The 24661-nt window shown below is 40.4% G+C and overlaps 1 protein-coding gene across 6 annotated transcripts in view; it reads right to left on the reverse strand.

Annotated features, from left to right (window-relative positions):
• CACNB2 (calcium voltage-gated channel auxiliary subunit beta 2) overlaps positions 1-24661 on the reverse strand; it is a gene marked incomplete at its 5' end in the record, with an annotated part of 387111 nt that overhangs the window by 361558 nt on the left and 892 nt on the right. For all 6 annotated transcript variants that reach the window (XM_080640722.1, XM_080640726.1, XM_080640718.1 and 3 more), the window contains one exon: positions 13858-13950. In XM_080640722.1, coding sequence (XP_080496848.1) covers positions 13858-13950 — 93 coding nt within the window. The remainder of the gene's footprint in view (positions 1-13857; positions 13951-24661) is intronic.

Below are 24661 nucleotides of genomic sequence, written 5' to 3' on the forward strand. Positions count from 1 at the left end.
ATACTTTAATATGTCAACCTATGCAACTAGTTTTGAATTGAGATATAATTGACATACGGCATTATATTTGTTTTAGGCATACAACCTAATGATTTGATACATGCATACATTGTGAAATGATCATCACAATAACATTCATCACCATACAGGGTTACTAAACTTTTCTTTCTGATGAGAACTTCTAAGATTTTTCTCTTAGCAAATTTCAAATAGACAACACAGTATTGTGGACTGTAGTCACCATGTTGTACATTACATCCCCAGTACTTATTTATTTATCTTAGATCTGAAAAGAACCTTGTTCTTTTATGTTCTATCTGGCCCAGTGCCTGGCAAAGGCACTCCATCCACATGTTGGTGAATAAATGAATAAATGAGGATCAGTCAAGAGACCTTAGTACAAACAAAGTCTAGCAAAGTCAGAAAGTACATGTTCACTTGGCCTGTTTCCAGGGTAGTTTTCATATGCACACAAACAACTAGTCAGAGAAACCGTTTCATAAGAGACACCTTTCAAACGCTGAATCCAGAGTACTTTTCTGCTTCAAACGAAAAAGAATAAACACTGACTCTGGCTGGTGTTTCCCAGTGATTAGAGCATCGGCTTGCTCACTGTAGGTTTGGAGGTTTGATTCCTGGTCAAGGTCATGTACCTGGGTTGCAGGCTCACTCCCTGATCCTGCTTCCCCTGTAGGGTGTGGGTGGGAAGAAACCAGAAGACCACAAAACATGTGTCTCTCTCACTTCGATGTTTCTCTCTCTCTCCCCCTCACCCCCCTCTCAAAAAAGCAATGGAAAAATATCCTAGCCAGTTTTGCTCAGTGGATAGAGTGTCAGCCTGTGGACTGAAGGGTCCCAGGTTCAATTCCAGTCAAGGGCACATGCCTGGGTTGTGGGCTTGATCCCATTGTGGGGCGTGCAGGAGGCAACCAATCAATGATTCTCTCTCATCATTGATGTTTCTATCTCTCCCTCTCCCTTCCTCTCTGAAATCAATAAAAATATATTTAAAAAAAAATATCATCAGGTGAGGATTTAAAAAAAAGACTAAACACTGATATGTGGTCCTGAAACAAGTGTGTTAGAAAATCAGGCTATATGCAACCTCATTTTTTAAATCATCAAAATAAGTTTATTACATTCATATTATATGTCACATATTCAGGATGCTGGTGCTTCCTTTATTAACTGCAATAGAGACAAGCTGTGGAAAATGCTAGTGAAACTGTTTTGACCTGTTTTATAGGAATATTATAAACATCCCCCCAAAGCCCATTAGCATGCAGAGTTGTCTAACACATACTAAGCAATTCTTCTTCTAAAAGAGGGTGGCAATTAGGCAGTGTGTCTTGGTAACCAAATAACCTCATTTTCTCAAACAACTGTTCTCTCTCTCAAACAAATGGCCTGAGGCAGAGGGAGAATGGCTGATTTTCAACTTATATGACCACTAATGACTACTTCACTCAAGGGCAAACAATGGTTAGTCTGCAGCAGCAGTTCAAAGAGGTTTGCATAAATTTACTGAAAAAGCCACACTATGACATTAAGATAAGCAGCTGTTTGGGGCTATAAACCCTCTAACCTCCTGCAACTTCACATCTGTGAGGAAAACCTACTTATATTGAGTTTGTACATGGTTTTATTTTGTCTGCTAAGAAAACGTCTTAAAAGATTTTTTTTTTTCAATGCACAGGTCTGTAAGAAAGTGACTGTAGAAAACATCAGCTGTTGCCTCCAACTTCGCTCTAACAGGCCTTTTGGGTCTTGGAACATCTCTGAAGGCCAGGCAGGGCCACCTGAGGGTGTGGAATGACTCCTTCTGTGTCCTCTGTGAGGCAGACATTTATCAAGCACCCCTTTAACCCTGCCTGGGTTCTGGTCTTTATCTAACCTAGCATCTGCTCACTCCCATCCCCCTCTCACTTCCTCCTGCCCCAAACTACTCATTTTAAAATATTTCAAATCTGTAGAAAGAATGGTACAATTAACAACTGTATAGCCTTCAGTTATCCACTGTGAGTGTCTTTCTCCTGATTCCTAGATGGTGCTAGAGCCCTGCCTGAGGCCAGCGAAGCTCTTGGGACCCAGCACTTTGCCCAGCTTTTGCCAGACTCCTGCCCAGCTGGCGGGATTCCGTGCACCATAACCCCATCACGGTTGCTGGCTTTGGCCGAGTGACCCAGAACCACCACACCACCTTCCTCAGATTTTGAGCATCACTGTTGTCTGAAGTCTCTCATTGCCTAATGAACACGTAACCATTCCCAAACATACCGGTTTGGTCCAATAAACACTAAGTACTTATATATGTATGAACTTGGGCAAATGAATTAACCTATGTAGTCTTCCATTCAATACCTATTAAGTGGAGACACAAACAGTACCCACCCCAGTGAGTCGTGTTAAAGATAAAATAAAGTGCTTACCTGAGTGGCTGGCACACTGTCAGAATTCAATTAACATTAGGTATCACTATTGTGTGTGTTCAAATATGTTCTTTGACAATGACTGATTTTCCCACAAGCTGGCCCAGCAGTGCATCCATTCAAACCTCCCCTCGCCCAGGATGCTGCATCTAAGCTCCTCCTGGCACAGAGAGCCCTGTGATCTGATGCCTTCTGTGCCTCCAACCTCATCTCCCAACCACCTCCCAGTACACCCCGATTCCACACACAGGCTCCTCACCATCCTAGAAACACACTGTGTACTTCCAGTTCCAATTTAAAAATTATTCTTAATTTAAATTTTTAATTAAAACATTTAAAATTTAAAATTATTCCTAGGATAAGTGCTCAAATACTCTCTATTCTTACTCTTCAGCATAAAACATCACCTCCTCAGAGCCGGCACAGGACTTTCTTTGCTCCTGTACTAGAACTCACACGTCTCTCATAAATGGTTGTTCCTATGTCAGTAAGTCATGCCTTGGTTTACAACTTCCCTAGTAGCTGCTTCCTATCTAATTGTTTCTTTATGACTCAGTCTGACCCTCTGATCCCTCCCAGGTAATAGTGGTCAATCATGAGCAAGCATTAGAATGCCTTAGGAATTGTTTCCAAAATGCACATGTCCAGCCCTCTGATGCTAACAGCACACTTAACTGTCCAATCTTTAACAGAGATTGCTACTGGACTCCTTAAACACACGCTGCTTAGTAGAGGAATGTTGCTTAAAATTACTCCTTGGAAAGAGTAATCAACGCTCTTCTGTATGATCCTCACCTTGGTGCACCAGCAGCAGCATCACATAAATCAGCAAGAGATGACATATGACATTTGACTCTCACCACCCCCCCTCTGCCCCCACATCCTCCACACAAGTAGCTAATACAGAGCAGGGTATTGGGATCCACCCGCTGGCTTTTCTCCTTGCTACAGCCCTCCTTGTAATTGTCAGGGAGAAAGATTAAGTGAGAATCCTAATTCCTCATCTTTTTTTGGTATTAAAGGTCTATAAGCTTAAAGTAATAACTTTAGAACTCAATAGAGTTAATAGTTCACTATGAGAAATGAAAGTATAAAAATTATTTTAAATACTAGCTTAAATCTTGATACATATTGAAAGACACTGATTTAGAATTATAATTATTTTTTTTAAATATAGTTGTTGTTGCCCTAACCCAGCCTTGGGCAAACTACGGCCCGCGGGCCGGATCCGGCTGTTCTATCCGGTTCTCTTGCTCTCCCCTCCGCTCCTTTACTTTGAATTTATATTAGTTCACACAAACACTCCATCCATGCTTTTGTTCTGGCCCTCCGGTCCAGTTTAAGAACCCATTATGGCCCTCGAGTCAAAAAGTTTGCCCACCCCTGGTTTAAAAACACCAGTGGTTTGTCAGCCTAACCGGTTTGGCTCAGTGGATAGAGCATTGGCCTGCGGACTGAAGGGTCCCGGGTTCGATTCCGGTCAAGGGCATGTACCTTGGTTGCGGGCACATCCCCAGTGGGGGGTGTGCAGGAGGCAGCTGATCGATGTTTCTCTCTCATTGATGTTTCTAGCTCTCTATCCCTCTCCCTTCCTCTCTGTAAAAAATCAATAAAATATATTTTTTAAAAATGGAATTATAATTATTTTTTTTAAATATAGTTGTTGTGGATAGAGCGTCGGCCTGCGGACTGAAGGGTCCCAGGTTCGATTCCGGTCAAGGGCATGTACCTTGGTTGCGGGCACATCCCCAGTAGGGGGTGTGCAGGAGGCAGCTGATCAATGTTTCTCTCTCATCGATGGTTCTAACTCTCTATCCCTCTCCCTTCCTCTCTGTAAAAAAAATCAATAAAATATATTTTAAAAAATATATAGTTGTTTTTAAATATGAGGGGGGGAAAGGTGAAAGGAAAAGCTGAAAGTCACAGAATACAAAAAACACACACATATGCACAAATGTGTGTGTGTACTCATAGCTGCCATGAAGTGAAGTAGATATGCATCAGTTCACAGGTATTTACCTATCAGAAAAATTATGCTAAAGTGAGAAACAAATCCAGAGTTATACTGATAAATTTAATCTATAAAACCCCAAGCCTTTTAAACATTTTATGAATCTCTGCTATGTCCTAAGGCAGTGATCGGCAAACTGAGGCTCACGAGCCGCGGTTTGCCGCTCTGTTGACTAATGAGTTTGCAGACCACTGGGATAGGGGCTTAATCACAAGGAACAACAACAGCCTGTAATTATTGGAATCGAGAGTCTAGGTCAGTGGTCGGCAAACTCATTAGTCAACAGAGCAGCAAACCGTGGCAGCTCGCGAGCCACAGTTTGCTGACCACTGTCCTAAGGTATACGTTATGAAGACCTTAAAAGGAGATTTTATACTTTCTAGAAACTGAATAATCTAAATAGATTTTTTATGATAAAGAAAATTAAAGCAGGCTCATAATTAAGATATTACTCTAATTTATTAGGTTGATTACAAAAATACATAAAGTTATTCCATTTCAATATGAATCATATTGACACGTGAGGAAGTGCATCTTTTTATTTTATTCTGGCAAAAGATAGTTTGCTATCTTTTTGCTATATGCTAGTGTTTCAGTTGAATGTTTTTTATTGTAAGTCTATTTTCACGTTAAATATTTACAATATAAGAAAAAAATTGTATACAAATCTAATTATAACAGATTCACCATCTGTTATGGGTTGAATTGTGTCTCCCCTCCCCACCACCATCAAATTCATAGGTTAAAGTCCTAACCCTCCATACCTCAACTCAGAATGTAACTTTATTTCAAGACAGGGTATTTATAGAGTCAATTAAATTAAATTAGGTCATTAAGATGGGCCCTAAACCCATATGACTGATGTCCTTATAGAAAGGGGGAAATTGTACACAGACACACAGCAGAGAAAACTCCATGTGAATGTGAAGATGGCCAACTACAGCCAAGGAGAGCCGTGGAATAGACCTTCCCTCACAGCCTCAGGACAGATCATCCTTCTTTCACTTGCCACAACTTGATTTCAGACTGTCAGCCTCCAGAACTGTGGGCCAATAAATTTCTATTGTTTAAGTTATCTAGTTTGTGGTACTTTGCTTTGATGGCTCTAGCTATTGAAAAAATCATCTATGTTATTTTTTTCTTTCAAATGAGTGGTTTGCCTCTTTGTTTGGGGTCTTGGGGGTTGTTTAAAAAATATAAAACAATTGGCTATTTTTCAGTTTTCAGATACAGCACCTAAACCAAAGAGAAATCAACAAATCTGTCCATGAGAGTAAACACCCAAACTGAAGTAAACTTCAAGGTCACGTTTATAGAGAAAAAAGGCCCTGTGCTCACAGAAAATACTACATTTTTTAAAATATATTTTTATTGATTTCAGAGAGGAAGAGAGAGAGAGAGAGAGAGAGAGGAAGAGAGAGAGAGAGAGAGAGAGAGAGAGAGAGAGAGAGAGAGAGAAACATCAATGATGAGAGAGAATCATTAATTGGCTGCCTCCTGCACGCCCCATAACCCAGACGTGTGCCTTGACCAGGAATCACACAGTGACCTCCTAGTTCACAGTTCAACGTTCAACCACTGAGCCACTAGTTTCTAAAAAAACACTGGTGTGGTCACAATGCCTGGCCTCTCAGAGAGGATGGAGAGGGGAAAGCTGAGTCAAAGCAAAGTGTCCTTGTCAGAGGTCCAAATAATTAAGTTGTCTCCTGGGCTCTCTCATCACCAGGAGAAGCTAGAACTTTTCTACACATATTAAGGCCACAAGGAAATGTGAAGCCCTAAGCCAAGATAATTCTCTAAAACTTGATGACAGTTTGGAGGGATGACACAGATGGTGAGATGGTGGTAGGGGACAGAGACTTCCTGAAGAGCTTTAACTACATTTTCTCTATTATGAGTCAATGGAAGACTCTACAGAGCTTCTCCCCTCCTCCTGTGATCATCTTCCTGTGTTTTCCCTCCTTCAGCCTCTAACTGTAAAATAAGCAGATGGTGAAAGGAAGCATGATAAGATCGGGGGCGGGGATGGGGGACTCAGATGTTTTTCTCAACCTCAGGTCTTTGTAATAAACACACATGCTTGGTCACAAATGTGGAATAATGATGAGATAACAGTGGAATACTTCCTTGTTGAATTGAACCATAGCCAATACTTTTGAGACATAAGCCAACATCTCTAAAAGGACTTCTTTAGCATCTGATAATCACCAGACATAAAGACTTCCGGTAAACAAAGCAATAAGGAGAGAAACTGACATTATTTACACCTATAAAGGACAAAATAGGGAAGAAAGAACTATTCCTCAGTTGGAACAGACCACCTCTCAGGTACCAGGCCAGGAAGACCTGAGACACATGAATAATTAACCTTGAGCTAAGTAACTGATCTTCAGCAGCACTCCTAAAAGTTTAGGATTCAACTGAAACATACACTTTTTGTAAATTCAGTATTTGATGAAACTCCATTTCATTAGTAATATGATTGCTCCATATTAGGTCACTTGTAAACTTTTAATTAATCTAGTGGGGCTAATTCAGTCTGTAACTTCTAAGACTTTGCATGGATTGGCCAAACATAACATCTCACCTAATAATAGACAAACATGTAAATTGACCGTACCTCTGCTACGCCCACCAGCCAATCAGGAGGGAATATGCAAATTAAAAGGATAAAGATGGCGGCTGCCCAGCTGCTCTAGGCGCAGAGTGGCTGAGCCAGGCAGGACGCCTGCTATGAGAGGGAGGGTGGGGGGTGAAGGGATCTACAGGAGCGGCACTCTGGCTCCAGCGAAGATGAAGATGGCAGACTCCTACCGGAGTCTGCAGTGAAGATGGCAGACTCAACCCGGAGTCTGCAGCAAAGAGGAAGGCAGCAGACTCCGGACGCAGCGAAGGCCTGGGTCCCGGGTGCTGAAGGAAAACCAGTGCTGGAAGCCAAGGAAAGAGAGGCCTATTGCACGAATCTCTTGGTGCAACGGGCCTCTAGTGAATAATAACAGGAGACAATGGGGCATAAATGAAAAGTATATTATAATTTGAAATATACCTTGGAGTCCAAGAAACTAAAAACACCTGTACAAATAATTCTGAGTTTTAAAATGTTATATTTATATCAGTGGAAAAAGATATGCAAAGATAAAAATGATAATAATAATTAGAGACCCTAATCAAGCCTAGTTCACAAGGTAGCTGTTTCAATACAGGAAAACAATCTGAGAATGAGGAAGATTTCATATATAATCATGGCCCTGTTCTCCCACAAATATATATATTAATATATTAAATATACATAAATATATTAAAAATATATCTATATATTAAATATATTAAAATATATATTAATATGTGTACATTTAAAAAGACACTGTAAATCTAATAACATATTGAAGTACAAAATCTAACTTTTAATACTTTCTAAAGTACATATGTCTCCTAAAACAAAAACTTTCCTAGTATTATATAGGGTTATACTATAGAAACAACAAGGGGCTTCTTACTGAAAACCTCAGTATTTTTATACTGATATGTTTAATAAGAGTTCTTAAGAGGTCTCAGAACAAGGTCTACTATTCACAAAATCTAAGTGAATGCCTAATCAGATAGAAAGACATTTATAGGAAATCACAGTGGCAATAAATCTACTACATTATTATTTATAGTTGTGTTTGTGATGAATACAGCATTGCAAGGCAACAAGCCAGTATTTAAGGGCTGAAAGATTTATCCAACCTTAAAGATATCAGTCTACATAGGCCTGGAGTCTGTAATCATTATCGCAGTTTAATCTGTCTTTGCAAAACAAAACTGAAAAATAGACTGTGTGTCTATGTGATTAATCATTCGTATTTAAAGCCAAATTGAACTAATAAAAGGTCCAAAAAGGCAGCACCAAGAACATGGTACTGGAAAACGATGGAATTTGTTTAGAATACTATGTTCTGAAAGTGTCATGCAACCTTCTGTTAAATATTTTGTTCATTCCATTCTGTCGTCTCACTTTGTATTCTGGAAGCCCTCAGAAGCTACAGGGTTATTTCATTACAACCACAACATATGTTGGTGAGCAAAATATCCAGATCAGTTGCTGAGTAGTTTCCTGTGAAACCCCCCCCCGCGCCCCCCCCCCCCAAAAAAATAATGGCACTTGAAAATTCCCCAAAGAATTGTTGATTCCTAAGGCTCAACTTTCTGGGCAAAAGACACCAGGGTACAACAGGGTGACCCATAAAAATTATCTAGGGAAACAGCCTGTGAGCCCTGGCCATGTATGGCAGAGCATAGAGTAGCCCTCTCATGCTGTGGAATCACCAACATACAGCAAACTGGCTGTCATCTCATTAGCATTTGGTGTTCATCTTAGGAATGCTGCCAGGTACATAAATGTAGCCAGGGAGAATACATACATGTCTTTAAGAAAATGAAGAAACTTTAAAAAAATAAAACAGAGAGCGAGGGGAGGGGAGGGGAAGGGAGGGGAGGAGAATTGAGCTGATTAAAGAGTTACAAACACCCCCTTTCCACCCTCCACAAGCTGCTTTAACTTTGATGACTAGTACTTATTTACAGATGTACATAGTTTTCCCTGACCTTGGCAGTATCAAAGAATTTATACAGTTAGCAGTTCTTGCACAATCTCTAGAAAAGAACAGCACCCATGTTCTATCCTTCGGTGCTAGGCAGGCCTTGTTACTCCTGTCCACCAATTTTTTGTCCACTAAATCAACTTACTTGGTTAGGTTCTGGTGCTAAAATAAACTGGTTCCCCTCCTTCTCTCCTTACCTACTTTTCAGACAACAGATGTCAGGAATTCTTTTATTTTTTTATTATTTTTTTTAATGAAGTGGGAGGAAAGAGCTAAATTATATGAAAACTTAATTATCTTAATAGACTATAAACTTACGCATGGAATTAAATGCAAAGGATTTTAAGAATGGTTGCTTTTGTCCGGCCAGGGTGTCTCAGTGGTTGAGTGTTGACCTATGAACCAGATCACTGTTCGATTAGGTCAAGGCACATGCCCAGGTTGCAGTCTCCATCCCCAGTAGGGGGCGTGCAGGAGGCAGCCAATTAATAATTCTCATCATTGAGGTTTTCTATCTCTCTCCCTCTCCCTTCCTCTCTGAAATCAATAAAAAAAATTTTTAAAAGAGAGGTTGCTTTTCCAGGTTTATTATTATGATAAATGAAGGTCTCTTATTGATATATCTGTTCATAACACAGAGCCAGAGTAAAGAGTTTATATATAAGGATCTACGACAACCTCAATATCTTAATTATCTCAATAATAATTCCATGATCACCGTTTAGTACATAAGTTATTTGAACAATAATCTTCATTAATTCTACCTAGGGTTCCTAGAAGTCATGTTTAACACTTTCTGCCCCTTAATAACTTAATATGTTGAAAAACCATTTGTACAGGGGTCTAATGTAAAATTGGATGCTGAATGTGCGCCTGACTTTACCCAGATTCACAGAGGAAGATTCACAGCCCATCAGTCTCTGTTGCATTTCAAAACCAACCAGTGTGATATTGCAGGTGATTCAGACTTGAGGTCACATCCAAGCGAAAAAATAAGACTTTCAGGATTAAAAAAAGAGTGTGTTTCTTTGACTTTTGTGGGAGAAAGGAAAAAGATAAAGACTCTTTCAATTCTTCTGATTGTCAATACGAGTGGGATGGTGATGCAACTTCTGATGAAAGCAGTAAAGGAATGATGCTGGTGTGTGTGTGTGTGTGTGTGTGTGTGTGTGTGTGTGATTTTTCTTTGTTTTTAAATCATGAGGCCAAGGGAACATTTACAGTGCTAAAAACATCCTCACCTTTCTATAAAGAAGAAAGTTAAAGGAAGACTAACTTTGTATGCATTCATCCTAAAAACACTGGTAAGAATCTTCCTACAAGTCTTCCTTAGCTCTGTGGTTTGGAACACGAATGCAAAGTAGAGCAGGCACACCTTGTTTTATTGTGCTTTGCTCTGCTGTGCCTCAGAGATGTTGTGTTTCTTAAATATTGAAGGCAAGACCCTCCACAGGAAAAAACATTACAACTTGTTTTATTGCTGTGGTGCGGTGGTCCAGGCCTGAACCCGCAATATCTCCAGGATGTACCTGAATATTGACACAAATTACTTGTTTAACAAAACATCTGCTTATGATAAAAAGAAAATACTTAAAAGGGGTTCTTTTAAATTCCTTCATCTAACATATGTTTCTTGTTATTATCTGTGCATTTCTGCAAATACTCTGATTAAACTATAATCTATTAAATATTTAGCTGTGCCAATGGTAGCTTTTGCCTATTTTGAAACAGTAGCAAAATATGAATGCCATTTTTAAAAATGTATTCTATTGACTTTTTACAGAGAGGAGGGGAGAGGGATAGAGAGTTTGAAACAATGACGAGAGAGAAACATCGATCAGCTGCCTCCTGCACACTCCCTACTGGGGATGTGCCTGCAACCAAGGTACATGCCCTTGACCGGAATCGAACCTGGGACTCTTCAGTCTGCAGGCCGATTCTCTTTCCACTGAGCCAAACCGGTTAGGATATGCATGCCATTTTAACAGAACCGAGATTCAATTACCAAAGTAAAATACAGTATTGAACTCAGCCAGAGATACTGGTTTTCCTTCTGCGATAGAAACAAGAAGGCACTTCAGGGTTCCTGATGCCTGTGTCCCCACTACCCAAAATTCGTGCAATGGCAAACACCTCATTCTACTGAGAGTCAAAGAGATGGGCCTTTAGGATAATGGTGTGTGTGTTTTATCTTCCTACATGCTCACACATGTTTTGGCTATGTAGATCTAAATTTACATTAAGTAGTTTAACAGCTCTCTTTATTACCTATAATTGTTTCAAGCACAGAACCTCACATACATCACCAAGAAGGCATATCAAAAGGAACTTGTTATGAGGGAAAACACATTCCAGTTCATTTATATGCAGTGTGGCAGACCCTTCCAGCCCTTTGAATTAAGTTCTCGAAACTCCATGCCAGGGGAAGTCTCATGCAAAGAGACAACTGGAAAAAGGGGTATGGAGATGCTCTGAAATGACATTTTTACGGAGCGAACATGAGCAATAATGAGCTCTATACTCTTCATTCCTATTTTCAATATCTTGCTCACTTGAAATATAGCAGTTTTTCGTTCTGTGCAGTTTCAACAAGCTGCTTGTCATTCTGTGTGGCTTAGCTGCAGCAAAGCTACGCAAAATGACAAGCAGCTTACTTGTTTCTGCTTCAGGTCCTCTGATGTTCAGCCCTGAGATGATGACTCAGAGTTGTGTATTCTAGCTCTCCAGGTTCCATCTCTTTGCCCCAGGGGCAGAATAAATATGGAAAAGGACTTAGGGAACTTTCCTTTAACAGACTCACCTAAGCTAAGTCACCACCTCCCCCAGCCCTTCTCTCGTGCTCAGGACCAAATGCGGGAATTCTGCCCATGATGGCATCAGGCCGATGCACAAACCTTCAGCTCATCTTGCATCCTTCCCAGCGCCAATGGAACTTGGCTCCAGGCTGGGCCTCGCTTGGCTTCCACTTCCTCTTTCTTTCTAAACGTTTCTTAGCAAAAACAAGCTCTGCTCCTTCTTAACTAACTCTTTTTCTAAAAACTGAAACAATTCCCCGTTGGCACAGACCAGAACCAAAACTTTGCCAGTTGCCTGTAAATCATTCAGACATACCTTTGGTGACCCTGATGTTGCAAGCAGGAACTGGTGGCCAAAGCGACATCATCCCCCACCTGGGTAAGGAGGCGGCAACCAGCAAAGGATAAAAGCCCCAAGGATACAGCAGGTGAGCGAGTTTAAGCCTAATGGCTGATAACTAACCGGGGGAGAATCGTGGGGAAGCGACACAGGAAGCACAAGGGGAAAGTGGCTTTCCTTCCAAAAGAAATGGAGCAGCTTTTCCAGGTGACGACCACTATTTGGGGAGCGAGCTGTCACTGACAAGAGATTATTGATGAGCACACCAACCAGAAATGGCGTTCTTCCTCTAGTAATGAAAGTCCTTTCTGTTACCATATATATAGTTATAAGTTTCAGGGGACAATTCCAAACTGCTTAGCAGGAATACACCACATGTTTATCTGAAATAAAGGCTACATCTCCAAGGGCAGTTTAAATCTCGTCACAACAATATCTCATGTTCTACTTAACCTTAGTAGCCTCAACCATATCAAGACCAAGAACAAGTTTCTCTTTTACAATCCAAATGCCAAGTGGGAAGCAGAAGACAACTCAAGCTAAAGAAATGCCAGTATCCCAACTTCATAGGTGGTGACATGGACGTTCACTGCCTGCCCCATCCCTGAAAAAACTAACAAACAAACAAAAAACAACCAACCAAACAAACAAAAAGAAAGAACACCTCCAACACCTGCAATCCTTTCTGCTAGAGTTCACTCCTTCTGTCAGGAAGAAATCCTTTGTAAGAAATTTTACATTTGTCTTTTCCCAACTTGCAGGAAAGAGGGTAATTATTACAGTCTCACTTAAAATTTAAATATTTTAATTATGACAAAAACAGCATACTTTTCACTTCAACTAGAAGTAAATACAATAATACTATACAAATCTTACGGATGATAGTTGTGGGAACCATGCCAGACACCGACAGTCAAGGCCTTGTTGTTAGTATGCTGGAATGGCCAAGGCCATCTGAACATGGGAATCTTAATCGGAATGTTCAAAGCTAAGATACCATAAGCAGGTGCAGTCACAGCGATCTCATAGTATACTGCGCACGCATGCCTTGCTGCAGCCAAAATGATTAATATAACTATTGGCACGAAGGCCCTTTTGTCTAAGTAGTATGATACATTACTGACCAGCCAGTGTACAGAGTGCTGTTGTGATGGGAAGCTGGAAAGGCTGGAGGGAGGGGAGAGGCCAGAGAGGCAGGAGCGGAGAGCTCAGGTGCCGCTACTATGTGAGGCAGTGAGTCTAGGGGCAGTGTGCGGCTGCTCAGATAATAACTGTGGGTACAGAAAATACTGCTGCTTTTATGGGAAAGATGTACTTATTATCAGCCGGTGTGTGGCTGCCTGTTTTGTGGCCTGCTTAAAGAACTGTTTTGTCTAATGGCAATGGCCACTGGCTTCTACAATAAAGACTCATTCTTATGCACCACAACATCTCATGGCCTCTCCGTCTCCCACCCAGCATCCAAGAAGGTCCAGCCCCTGGCAGACGGGCTCAGCCCCGACAATTAGTGCAATGGGCAGGGTTTGAGAAGGAACCTGCCCTGACAATTGGCATAGTTGTTAGCAGGATTCGGAGGAATATTTAGAACTCAGAACAGCTGTGCTCTTGCTGCTCTGACAGTAGTATAAAGCCAGCCTTAAAGAAAACAAAATTCATTTAAATATACTTCTCCAAACCATGAATTTAAGAGCTCCCTTACCTGACGAACAAAACTATTTGAGGTAGTGTCAGATGACGTGCTCCCATCGGATCCTTTAAATCTGTTCTTCCTTCTAGCTCCTTTTCCATATGACTAAAAAAAGAGAAAATGAGATTACTGTTAGACCCTCTCACAGGAACCTAGGCCTAGGTCTAGAAAACGTCAAAGACCAAAACACATAATGACTTGCCATCATGTGGACATTATTGAGAAGTTATTATTGGAGGAATCACAAATCACTGAGAATATAGGGAAGAAAATTGTTTAGACAAAGACAATAACTGGTGAATTAAAATAATTTATGCTGTTAGCATATCAGCTGTCAAGAGGCAAAAGCCACTAAAGATGAAGCCTTTAAAAATAAGTAATTAAGTGCAGGAAGGCCTGGGGCAGCAGAAGTAACCGAGAGAGGAAAGGCAACTTGTCAAAACTCTCAGAGAGCAAGAAAGCAATAGATTCATGCATAATGCAATGTTGCTGCCCAGCAGAGCCGAGCATCCATTTTTCTGCTTCTTTTCATGCTTTAATTGATAATTCCATGGGGACTCTTTTATTGGAGTGGTACTTGCAAGAAATGTCTATGGTGGCTGAAGAACATTCTGCAATACGAATTCTGATTGCCTTTAAATTTATATATATATAGGTCTACATGAAGCGTGAATGAAGCATGGTGCTGGTTCTTAATACTATTGTATGGCCCTGGCTGGTTTGGCTCAGTGGATAGAGCGTCGGCCTGGGGACTGAAGGGTCCCGGGTTCGATTCCGGTCAAGGGCATGTACCTTGGTTGCGGGCACATCCCCAGTAGGGGGCATGCAGGAGGCAGCTGATCGATGCTTCTCTCTCATCGATGTTTCCATCTCTCTATCCCTCTCCCTTCCTCTCTGTAAAAAATCAATAAAATATATTTTAAAAAAATACTATTGTATGGTTGTAGAGATTGCTTTGAGAGATGTTGAAATAGCTATATAAGTGCTAGTGAAGCACATGAAATTAAAATACTTTATAAAATGTTCTGGCCCATGGTTGTAATGTTTGAATGCGATGTGAAAGTTTTGCTTTTTAGTTACTTAGTGATTTTCTTGAAAAAGCAAGAAAAATAAATTTTATGAAATAATAATAGTGAAAAATTAAGTATATAAGAACAGGACATTAAAGGTAGGACAATTTGTCATGAATGGGAGGTGGGGGGTTATGGGGGAATATGGACACATATGTAATACCTTAATCAATAAAGAGATTAAAACAACAACAACAACAAAAAAAAAAGGTAGGACAATTTGTTTCAATAACAAGATTGGGCCAAAGACAGAAATATACAAATGAACTTGCTTTTACTACTCTATCTACAGTTTACACTGAGAGCACTAAGAATAAACTATGCATCAATCTATGTTTAATTCTATGTTTAATTCTAGGCACAGATAAAGTTATTGTGAATACTGAACATTAAAATATAAGTGAAAAATAGCTCATCACAGATCAAGTTACTTTGGATACTAAACATTAAGATATAAGTGAAAAATAGCTCACCACTGAGCGAGCTTACAGTCACATGCACGTAGGTTGGGATCCTTGAATATATTTTCTAACCTGTCCAAGCATCAGTCTTCTCAGCCTTAAAATGGGACAGGATTACTTACCTGACAGTTATTTTAAATATTAAACAAAATAACACATTTTATAGCATTTAGTATAATACTGGAACATATAATATACTGAAAAAACCGATACCCACATTAGGGCTGGAAGGGTGGGGGGAAATTGGGCTAAAGTATATAATACTAGAGGCCCGGTGCATGAAATTTGTGCACGGGGGGGGGGGGGTCCCCCTCAGCCCAGCCTGCACCCTCTCCAATCTAGGACCCCTCGGGGGATGTCCAACTGCTGGTTTAGGTCCGATCCCTGGGATAGGGCCTAAACCGGCAGTCGGACATCCCTCTCACAATCCTGGACTGCTGGCTCCTAATCGCCTACCTGCCTGGTCGCCCCTAACTGCCCCCTGCTGCCAGCCACGTTGCTCCAACTACCCGCCTCTGCCAGCCTGGTCGCTCCTAACTGCCCCCCCCCACTGGCCTTGTCACCCCTTACTGCCCCCCCTACTGGCTTGGTCACCCCCAACTGCCCCCCTTGCCAGCCTAGTTGCCCCTAACTGTCCCCCCCGCCCCCCGCGGGCCTGGTCGCCCCACGCAGCCTCTTGTTCAGTCATTTGGTCGTCCCTCACTAACCCCCCTGCCGGCCTGGTCGTAGGCAGCCATCTTTATGAGGGAGTGACAGTCAATTTGCATATTACCTCTTTATTATATAGGATGGTTAGAATGATTAGGCTCACAGATACTTCATTAGGTTATCAGAGTTTACAAAATTTACTTTTTCAAAATGACCATGTTCTGGTTTTGAAAATCCTGCTTTGTTATATTTTACATATTCATATGGTTTTCATTAAAATGGAAATATGAACCATAATATACATAGCACTTAGGCAAGCTGAAATTCATTACAGTACAAACATTTGTGTTATGAGTAATTTAGATGCATTTGCAATCAGAGAGAGGGTGGTATAATCTTAAAGCAAAAATCTTTCTTAAATATATTTGTTGTCTTCCAAGTATCTAAGGGATTTATATAATACAAATGTGTTTCCATGGCATTTAATTAACTCTCAACTTCATAAAAGGAAAGAGCATCTAGGCTGGGCTTTCATAATGTATTATACAAGGTTCTCCTCACTTAACAGCTTATTCTTCTTACTTGTGTAAACATTATTCAGTAAACTGTTGAAAAATAACATTCTTTCAGCAATGTTCTTCCTTTTCCAATTATTATGTAAAGGTTTGGACAGAAGTGTCTTCCAAGGCCTAAGAATGTTAAAATAAAGTATGAATATTTCCTTAAAATTAAAAAATGTACATTATTCCATATGAAAAAATACATATGACCTAGAAAGCCTTTTTGAACCTAACATTTGTCTTTAGGGGTGGGGGTATAAATATATGTTAAATATACTATTTTTCTTCCTGAGGAGCATAAATCATCTTTGAGAGCTAAGATCAAATATAATCCCATCCCATTATCATGTGGCCTTCCAGTACCATGTTGAAATGGGTGAAAAGAGCATCTTTGAAATTCTCTTGTCATATGGTTCAGACTTTTCATGATAAATACACTTTACTAGTCAGCTGCTTCGGTGTGTAAGCCTTTTCGTGGCTGTTCACAATTGCACAACAGGCACTGTGAGACCACAGCATATTTAAGACATTCAGTCACAAGGGAGGCTGCAGTTCTCTGCAAGAAATCAGATGCAAGAAACCAAGATGGCAGCATAGGTAAACACCTAAACTGCTGCCTCGCACAACAATTTCAAAACTACAACTAAAAGACAAAACGGACATCATCCAGAACCACATGAAGGCTGGCTGAGTGGAAATTCTACAACTAGAAGGAAAGAGAAAAGCACACTGAGATTCAGAGAGCTGCAGGAGGCAGAGGTATCAAGGTGTGCACACGGAGAGGGCTGGCAACTGAGAGTGTGGCTGGCTTTCTTAAGCAGGAGGGAGACAAAAACTCCCAAATGCGCTAAACTCCAGTTCTGGGCGAGACTCTGGGGACCCAGACTCATATGGGGTAAAACTGGACCGTCAGGAAAGAGAAAAGCACTGAGACTCAGAGGAACTGCAGAAGGCAGAGGTACTAAGGCACGTGTGTGGAGAGGGTGGGCAACTGAGTACGCAGCTGGCTTTCTCAAGCGGGAAGGAGACAAAAGCTCCCGACTGCACTGAATTCCAGTTCCAGGCGAGACTCTGGGGACCCAGACTCATTCAGGGAGAAACTGGACTGTTAGGCAGTGGGCGGAACTCGAGGGCGGCTTTCTCTCAGAGGTGCTTGCAGCGATTACCACGGGACACTGAGACACAGGGGCCTATTAGGGCAGGGCTGATGGGAAACCAATGCTGTCTGCTCCACCCTGAGACTCCGCTCCATCCAAGCTGAGCACAGAGGCTTTTGCAAGTCTTGCCTCATAAGGGTGTCTTCAGTAGAGAAGTTCTCCCAGCATAGACACAGCTGATCCTCACAGCCAATTGGCCTGGAGGTCAATTCCTCCCAGTGATACCAACAACAATCAAGGCTTAACTACAACAAGACTATGCACACAGCCCACAAAAGGGGAGCACCAAGAGTATCCACCTCAGGTAACTGGGGAGGCTGAGCCACTGGGCCCTATAGGACACCTAGCACACAAAGCCACTCTATCAACTCAGGGAAGCAGCCAAAATGTGGAGACAAAGAAAAAGATTACAAATGAAAGAAATGGAGGAAAGCAAATGACTGGATATGGAGTTCAAAACCAGGGTTATAAGGTTTTTCAAGAATCTTCTAGAAAAGGCCGATAAATTTATTGAGAACCTCGAGGAAATGAAAAAGGACCAACCAGAAATTAAACATACACTGACCGAAATAAAAAATATTATACAGAGATCTAACAGCAGACTAGAGGATCGCAAGAATCAAGTCAAAGATTTGAAATACAAAGAAGCAAAAAACACTCAACCGGAAAAGAAAAAAGAAAAAAGAATCCAAAAATATGAAGATAGTGTAAGAAGCCTCTGGGACAACTTCAAGCATACCAACATCACAATTATGGGGGTGCCAGAAGAAGAGAGGGAGCAAGATACTGAAAACCTATTTGAAGAAATAATGACAGAAAACTTCCCCCACCTGGTGAAAGAAATAGACTTACAAGTCCAGGAAGTACAGAGAACCACAAACAAACGGAATCCAAAGAGGACCACACCAAGACACATCATAATTAAAATGCCAAGAGCAAAAGACAAAGAGAGAATATTAAAAGCAGCAAAAGAAAAACAGTTAGTTACCTACAAGGGAGCACCCATACGACTGTCAGCTGATTTCTCAATAGAAACTATGCAGGCCAGACGGGAGTGGCAAGAAATTTTCAAAGTGATGAATAACAAGAACCTACAACCAAGATTACTCTACCCAGCAAAGCTATCATTCAGAATTGAAGGTCAGATAAAGAGCTTCACAGATAAAAAAAGCTAAAGGAGTTCATCACTGCCAAACCAGTATTATATGAAATGCTGAAAGGTATTCTTTAAGAAAAGGAAGAAGAAGAAAAGGGTAAAGATAAAAATTATGAACAACAAATACATATCTATCAACAAGTGAATCTAAAAATCAAGTGAATAAAAAAATCTGATGAACAGAATAAACTGGTGAATATAATAGAATCAGGGGCATAGAAAGGGAGTGGACTGACAATTCTCGGGGGGGGGCGGAAAGGGTGTGGGGGGTTCAGGAAGAGACTGGACAAAAATCGTACACCTATGGATGAGGACAGTGGGGGTGGGGGGTAAGGGCAGAGGGTGGGGTGGGAACCTGGGTGAGGGGAGCTATGGGGGGAAAAAAGAGGAAAATTGTAATAATCTGAACAATAAAGATTTATTAAATTAAAAAAAGAAAAAAAGAAAAAGAAAAAACGTTTAAAAAAAAAAGAAATCAGATGCATTTTTAAAAACCACATTAATTTTTCTAGGCCCCTGGGGATACTGTTCATAAATATTATTCCAGGTGTATTTATCTACCCATGTAATGTATTTACATTGGATTATCACAAATTTCAATTGTACTAATATACAGTTTGCACACTAAAAGAAAAAGGCCATGGTATACTGAATTGTTTGCAAACCAGTGATAGTTTTTAGAAAAAGATAGCATCCTTCAATTACATTTCTGAAAGATGATTTATTTAAATTATTAATTTGTTCATGCCCTAACAGTGTTACAGCAAATTCCTATTCATTATAGATCACATTTATCAAAAGCCCAAATAAATAGATATGCTTAATTATACTTCTATTTTGCTCTGTTACTAATTTCAGTAGTAATTTCTCATCTATAGCTTCCTTTTTTATTTTTAACTGTAGAGTGACTACTCAGTGACTAGTTATTTTTTTATGATAATATCAGGATTTGGAAAAAAGAATTGAAGCATCATCTGGAGTACAAGTGAATGTTTCTGGTATTGACATGGTTCAATGGTCCATTTTTATGTACTGTAAAAATGTTAGTGAAAATTTATACTGCCATTGAAAAATGAAGTTTCCTTTAATCCAAAGCATATTTAAAGTTAGGTCCATCTTACTGAAATGATTTTTGTTTTTAGTTACTGTAAATCTTTGAAAATAAGGATTGGAATGGAACATCTGAAGAAAACTTTTTTAAAGTAAAGGCCAAATTTCTCCTAAATGGAAAAAGGCAGGAAAGAAGTATAGTTTTCTTAGTTAAGGTGCTATTTCAAGTGCAGCTAATTTTATGGCCAATGGTGGTTTTTTTAAATATTTTTTAGCAACACCAATATATGAACACCTGATATAGACATAGTTAACAATCAGATCAGCCAGGTTTCAAGAAGTAAACGGGAAAGAGAAAGGGGTTTGGCCCAGAGTGCAGAGTGTAACCCATAATACTCTCTCTCTCTGACACAGGCAGACCCCTATGTCTTTCTTGGAACACAGTCTAAAAAGTCAGTAATTTTCATTCGTTGCTTATTAGGTATAGGCAGATCAATAAAAATAAATTGTCACCATAGCAAAAAGGAAAAAAGAAAACCGTATATTTAAATTTCTTTACTTCTCCTAAAATATCAACCAAGCTTAAGATTTCAGAAACTAAAAAAAAAGAAAGAAAATTTCACCAATACATAAATGATGTATTTAAAAAATATCCAACATTCATCATGTAAATGACTATCTCTGTTGATACTAAATACTTTTAAAACTAAACTGAAGTCTCAAAATCAGCAACTAAATGTTCACATTTGTACAAGCAATTGAAATCAAATTTCTTTATGACCAAAGTAGACAGCAGTAGTTAATGGTACAAGTTGCCCATTAAGTGGAGATTTCAGCACAGCTGTACACAAAAAGTTGGCCTGGCAGCCCCTGGGGGTGGCTTTGAGAAGGATGTCGCTTTTGTGATTGATGGATATGGTAACAATTCTCCTACCTGAGCATAATGCTGAGGCCCAAAATTAGTTTTATCCCCCTCGGTTAGCATTCTTTGATATTTATCCCTTTGAACTGACGACTTTCCTCATCTTATGGTCCAAAGCAAACAAAGCCAAAACTATCTATAGAGGAATCAGACATGAAATTTCATTTACCAATAGCTTAGTATCAATGAGGTTGTTAGATCCTTTACTAGGAGAGAAGTTTAACTCCCTAGAAAGAGGGAAACATAAGTTGTTTTCTACATGGATCAGTTTACACAAAAGCAGAAAGGAATCAGGAGGCAGTGTAAGTAGAGCTCTTTTCGGGGCTTGACAGGTAGAAAAGGGAAGAGGGGCCAGGTCAGGAAACAGAGAAATGCTCAGTGGAGAAGTGCAGGGGCAGGGAGAGTGGGTGCAGGCCAGGGCCCAATCTTGCCCTCGTCACAATCTACCTCCAGCCAGGCTTGGAAAGAACTCTAAGACAGACCCAATGACTTGAAGTGGTATCACAATTCATTTCAACTCCCTGTAATTGTGAAAGTAAGTATACTATTTGCAGGATATAGATATGTCTCACAGTTACAAAATTAAAGAGTGCCACCACCCCCTCCAGGGTTAACATATTTTGCTCAGTCTTTCTTGAAAGGACCAAGGCTACATTCTGTATAATTCAAAAGAATTAAATGCAGCAACAGGTAAATTAAGTCTTTACATAAAAAGAAAGACAAAAAGAAAAACATGAAACTACAAAATCAACTAAACCTCCAATCACCCAAATAGTCAGATATTATATTTCACATTTTAAAACACACTCAGAAAGTCTGATCGGCATGCTTCTAAATCTCGCCCTTGCGACACCAGAACAAAAATGCCATTCAAGAGGAAACTGGCTGGGCTTAGGAGTGAAGGCTTTAGCAAAACATAAAACACAGGACTCATGACCATTATATTTGGAGACTGCAAAAGGCTGTTAGACCTCAGAATGTTTCTGAAAAACGGTATTGACCTGGTTCAAGAGCCCCGGGAGAATGGCTGCTGCTCCAGCTCCTTGAATCAGGATGTTGCCATTACCGGCCTGGCCTGTATTACTACAACATGCTTGAAAAGCATCTGGCAAACTCTGCTGGGGTGGACCCAACTGGGCTCTGTTGCTAGGAGCAAAACAAACATGCCCTCCGGTTACTGTCTGTTCATTTTCAGGTGTAACTGGAGGTGCCACCTACAATCTCTTTGAGGCCTAAAGTGCTGAGCTACTACTCTGATTTCTCATCTACTTCCTCCTCCATAGCCATTCTACTCTCAGTCCCTTTCAGGTACTGCCCACCCACCCAACCTGCTTACATGATTTATTCAACTCCCCGGAGAATGACCAGTACCATACTTTAGCATAATGCCGTCCAATGGAAATACAACACAAGCCGTCCAACAGAAATATAATACATGCCACATGGGTACTTGAAATGTTCTAGCAGCCACATTAAAAAGGTAAATGGCAACAGCTGAAATTAATTGTAACAATGTATTTTACTTCATTCAATATATACAAAATATTATCATCGCAACATGTAATCAATATAAAAATCATTAACAAGATGCTGAATGGTCCTTATTTTATATTAAATCTCTGAAGTCCAGTGTGTATTTTCCATGTATAGCACTTCTCAGTTCTGAGGAGCCACATTGCAAGTGCTCAGAAATCACATGTGGCTAGGGGCTACTGTAGTGGACAGCACAGATTTGGAGCTTTCGCGGGGGAGTCCTAAATGAGCACCTTGACTTTGAAGGTCGACTGCAGCCAAGTGTGCAGTGAAACTGCAACAAGTTACCTAAAAAGCGATGCCATTTGCTTACATCAGAACTCTCAAGAACTTGCAGTCAGACTGCCACTCCACCCATCCGTTTTGTTTGTGACAGTGTGCTGGAGGAGGGGGGCTGGGATGTAAGGAGCTGCCCACTCCCCAAGGAGGATTTCTGACATAAAAACAGAGTAAGAGCAGAGTGTGTGAATCTACCTTTCTTGCTTTACTCATACAGAACTTGCAGTATAACCTAGAGGTGAAATAGAAAGGATTCTTAAAAACAACGATGGCTTAGAGGTGCCATTTGTAAAGAAAATTCCATTTCTGAGTAGAATTACAATTACGCCGTGTCACAAAAAGGGGGGTGCTCCTGAGACAGCTCTTTTCCTCCCTCCCTTACTGCTGGCCTGTCCAGAGAGATGGAAGAGATGCCTTTGCCAACTGTTCACAGCCCTATGATGCCATGATTTATTAGATAGAAAATAAACAAGGCAGTGTTTCCCTCAGATAATGGATGTGCTATGGACACAAATCCAGGAAAACTGCTTTCATTTTTGCAAGGTAGAGAAAGCAAGGGAATGGATGCTGGTGAAGCTGAATATTTATACCTCTTACCTGCATATAATATCCATTCCTCCCTTTCTCCTCTCTCACGTATCTATGCAATTGCTTGCCAGTTACTATGGATTGAGTCTTTGCAATGTCTCATGCACAGATCTGTCATATCCATTATCCTTTCCTTTATTTAGTTTAGCCTAGTACTTCTTGTCCAAACTGTTCTATCAGTCTCCCTTCGGGTAGCCCCACCTGTGGACTCCTTAGACTCAAAATTATATTCTAGAACCTTCCCAGGTGACTCTTTGGAATGAGCTATTACATGGCTCCTTCCCTGAATCCCATCCATGGCTCTTTATTATTTAATATACTGCAGGTTTCAAAGCCTCTAAAATGTGGGCTCAAATTGCCTTGTCAGTCTTATGCCTAAGCAAGCCCTATCTAATTTTCCACACTCTTTTCAAACTACGGATTGTAAATGTCTGCTTTAAGGCTTCTAACTTCTGTGACTTTGCTTCCTGTATAGTTAGTTCCCTACCTTCTCTCTGAAAATCTCTGTTGAAATCTAACCTGCCCTTGAAGTCTCTTCTCAAAGGCCACCTCTTCTATGACGTCCTTATCGGTTACTCCAAGTAGAGTATTTGTGATCTTTAGTGCTGGGAAACCACAGAAGATTCAGGCTTCTCTTATAGTCCCATGCCATACTTGCCACACATCTGTCATACTTGCAGCTACTAGAATGTCACTTAATTTGAAGGCAGAAATTCACATCTGAATTATTTCCACATTGCAGCTATACAAGAAATATTTGTTGACTTACTTTTTAAACTATTTGTTTAGCTATATAAGTCTCTAAATACATGAGTATCTCTTATCTGGATGCAGTCATGCTTTCTATCAGCCCTAACTTTGATCTTTAGAAATTCAGGAACTCTATTTTTATCATGAGAATAAAAACTTTAAAAAAAATCCTTGAAGGGAGATCAAAGAGAAAAAGAAGGTCTGACAGTTCTTTTCTCTATCAATATTCAAGACCTTCCTCCTGGAATCTGTCCTGGAGGGCTCTGAGAACATTTCTCACTCTCATCTGATCCGGTAAGTGACGAGATAAAACCAGGAGTCTGGAACAAAGACTTCAGGTCCTCTGGCTGAGGCCAGATGCTCATGCAGGTGGTTAGTTACACGTCCCCACTATGTACAGCCAAGCAGCCCTCCACACCACCGGCCGAGCAGCCCACAGCTAGGAGTCTTAAGTCACGTCCCTGCTGGGATAAAAGTTGAGAGACTCCTTACCGCTGAGACCTGGAGGTGTCTGTAATCCACACTGTACCTGCCAAGCCTTACGTAAAAGCCACCTTCTCATTACCCAACGCCTACAACTGACATCTCCTATTTCACAACAGCAGCAAGCCGGAATTTTCCCAGAAACCACTAAAACTCATC

Source organism: Plecotus auritus (genome assembly GCF_963455305.1).
Source record: "Plecotus auritus genome assembly, chromosome: 1".
NCBI classification, from domain to species: domain Eukaryota; kingdom Metazoa; phylum Chordata; class Mammalia; order Chiroptera; family Vespertilionidae; genus Plecotus; species Plecotus auritus.